Source organism: Engraulis encrasicolus, chromosome 24 (genome assembly GCF_034702125.1).
Source record: "Engraulis encrasicolus isolate BLACKSEA-1 chromosome 24, IST_EnEncr_1.0, whole genome shotgun sequence".
NCBI lineage: Eukaryota > Metazoa > Chordata > Actinopteri > Clupeiformes > Engraulidae > Engraulis > Engraulis encrasicolus.
In genome coordinates, this window is record NC_085880.1 from 48,159,891 (window position 1) to 48,161,581 (window position 1,691).

Sequence of the window (1,691 nt, forward strand, 5' to 3'; positions counted from 1 at the left end):
CACACTCTCTGGTCAAAGAGGGTAGATAAGACATAATAGAATCTCTGCTCTGGTGACTACAGTACAGTAGATGATGACATCAGCAGCAATCCCACGATGCACCAGGATAATGAGTCCTCTCTGGCAGCGCCCGCGCTAATGAACATCAAGACAACACAATGTGTGTGTGTGTGTGTGCGTGTTTGTGTTTGTGTGTGTGTGTGTGTGTGTGTGTGTGTATGTGTGTGTGTGTGTGTGTGTGTGTGTGTGTGTGTGTGTGTGTGTGTGTGTGTGTGTGTATGTGTGTGTGTGTGTGTGTGTGCTTTTCATGAATAACCCCTGAATAATCAATGTGTATAATGTTCTGTAATTTCATGACAACAAACAACAACTCCTCAATCAGTGTCCTTCATCTCTGTAGCACAGAGACTAAAACTCCAGTGAGGATGAGACTTTTGACCATGATGATGATGAGGATGAGGATGATGATGATTGATGATGATGCATTTGCGACCGCGGCAAGACAACAGCTTTCCTCGGCTGTCCTACAATAGATACGTCTAACACAATCTGGAGAAGTAGCAGATAAGAAGTTTGGCATAGTAGACATTCAGTGTTCTATTAGTGCTACTGCTGAATAGTTGTAAAATGGTAGTTCTGGAATATTGGTACATGTTGGATTCTGGAGCACGACAGTAAATGCTGCAAAGTTCTGGAATATTGGAACTACTGCTACACAGTTCCGGAATATTGAAACTACAGCTGGACAATTCTGGAATATTGATACTGATGGGATGGTTCTGGAATATTACAGATAATTACGGAGAGTTCTGCAGTGTGTGACCATCATTAGTGCTATGATGACCTCAGAATTATAAACAGCAAAGTATGGTGCCTCATATGGTGCTATGCAGTTTCACATTTTCCTTCAACTGATCATTGTTTTCAAGTGATCCTATACTAAGGATCATTTTTGTGTGCTAATTGTTGTCAGGTGATCCTATACTAAGAAAGCTGTTTCAGGAGTAAACCAGGTTAAATTAAGAGGTAACTTGAGTCTGAACTCCATGCTCTTCTATTAGATGATTTACCTCTTTACTCCTGAATCAGTTTCTTAGTATAGGCCCCAGAGAACAGCAGCATTTCCCTTTTCGCCAGCGTCTCCCACCGCCTGCCCGCCCGCCTGTCTATCGTCCTCTCTCCATGCGCCACTCCTCTCCTCTATCGGAGCATGGGGTCGTCGCCACCAGGTGAGACCAGCTCAGGTGTGTCCAGGTAGGGTCCCAGCATCGTCTTGTCGCTGCGCAGTGCAATGGCGGAGTGGTGGTGGTGGGGGTCGGAGGTCACGGAGGTGAAGGCCAGGTGGTCGTGTTCTAGAATGGCCAGGCGGTCCTGAGGCTTCTCCTTCTTCAGGTAGAACATCTTACGCAGAGCCTTCAACTGCTGCAGCTCACAGAAGGTCTCCAGCACCACCAGCATGGCGATCAGACCCAGCAGGAGATATACTGGAGGAGGAGAGGAGAGGAGGAGGAGAGGAGAGGAGGAGGAGAGGAGAGGAGAGGAGATGAGAGGAGGAGGAGGAGAGGATGAGGAGGAGGAGAGGAGGAGGAGAGGAGAGATGAGGAGAGGAGAGGAGGAGGAGAGGAGGAGAGGAGGAGAGGAGAGGAGAGGAGGAGGAGAGGAGAGGAGGAGAGGAGAGAGGAGGAGGAGAG

At 47.8% G+C, this 1,691-nt stretch overlaps 1 protein-coding gene across 1 annotated transcript in view; it reads right to left on the minus strand.

Moving 5' to 3' along the window:
* Positions 1–890: 890 nt before the first annotated feature.
* kcnk1b (potassium channel, subfamily K, member 1b) overlaps positions 891–1,691 on the minus strand; it is a 16,745-nt gene continuing 15,944 nt past the window's right edge. Inside the window, exon 4 of the mRNA XM_063191027.1 lies at positions 891–1,484. Coding sequence (XP_063047097.1) covers positions 1,201–1,484 — 284 coding nt within the window. The 3' untranslated portion in view covers positions 891–1,200. The remainder of the gene's footprint in view (positions 1,485–1,691) is intronic.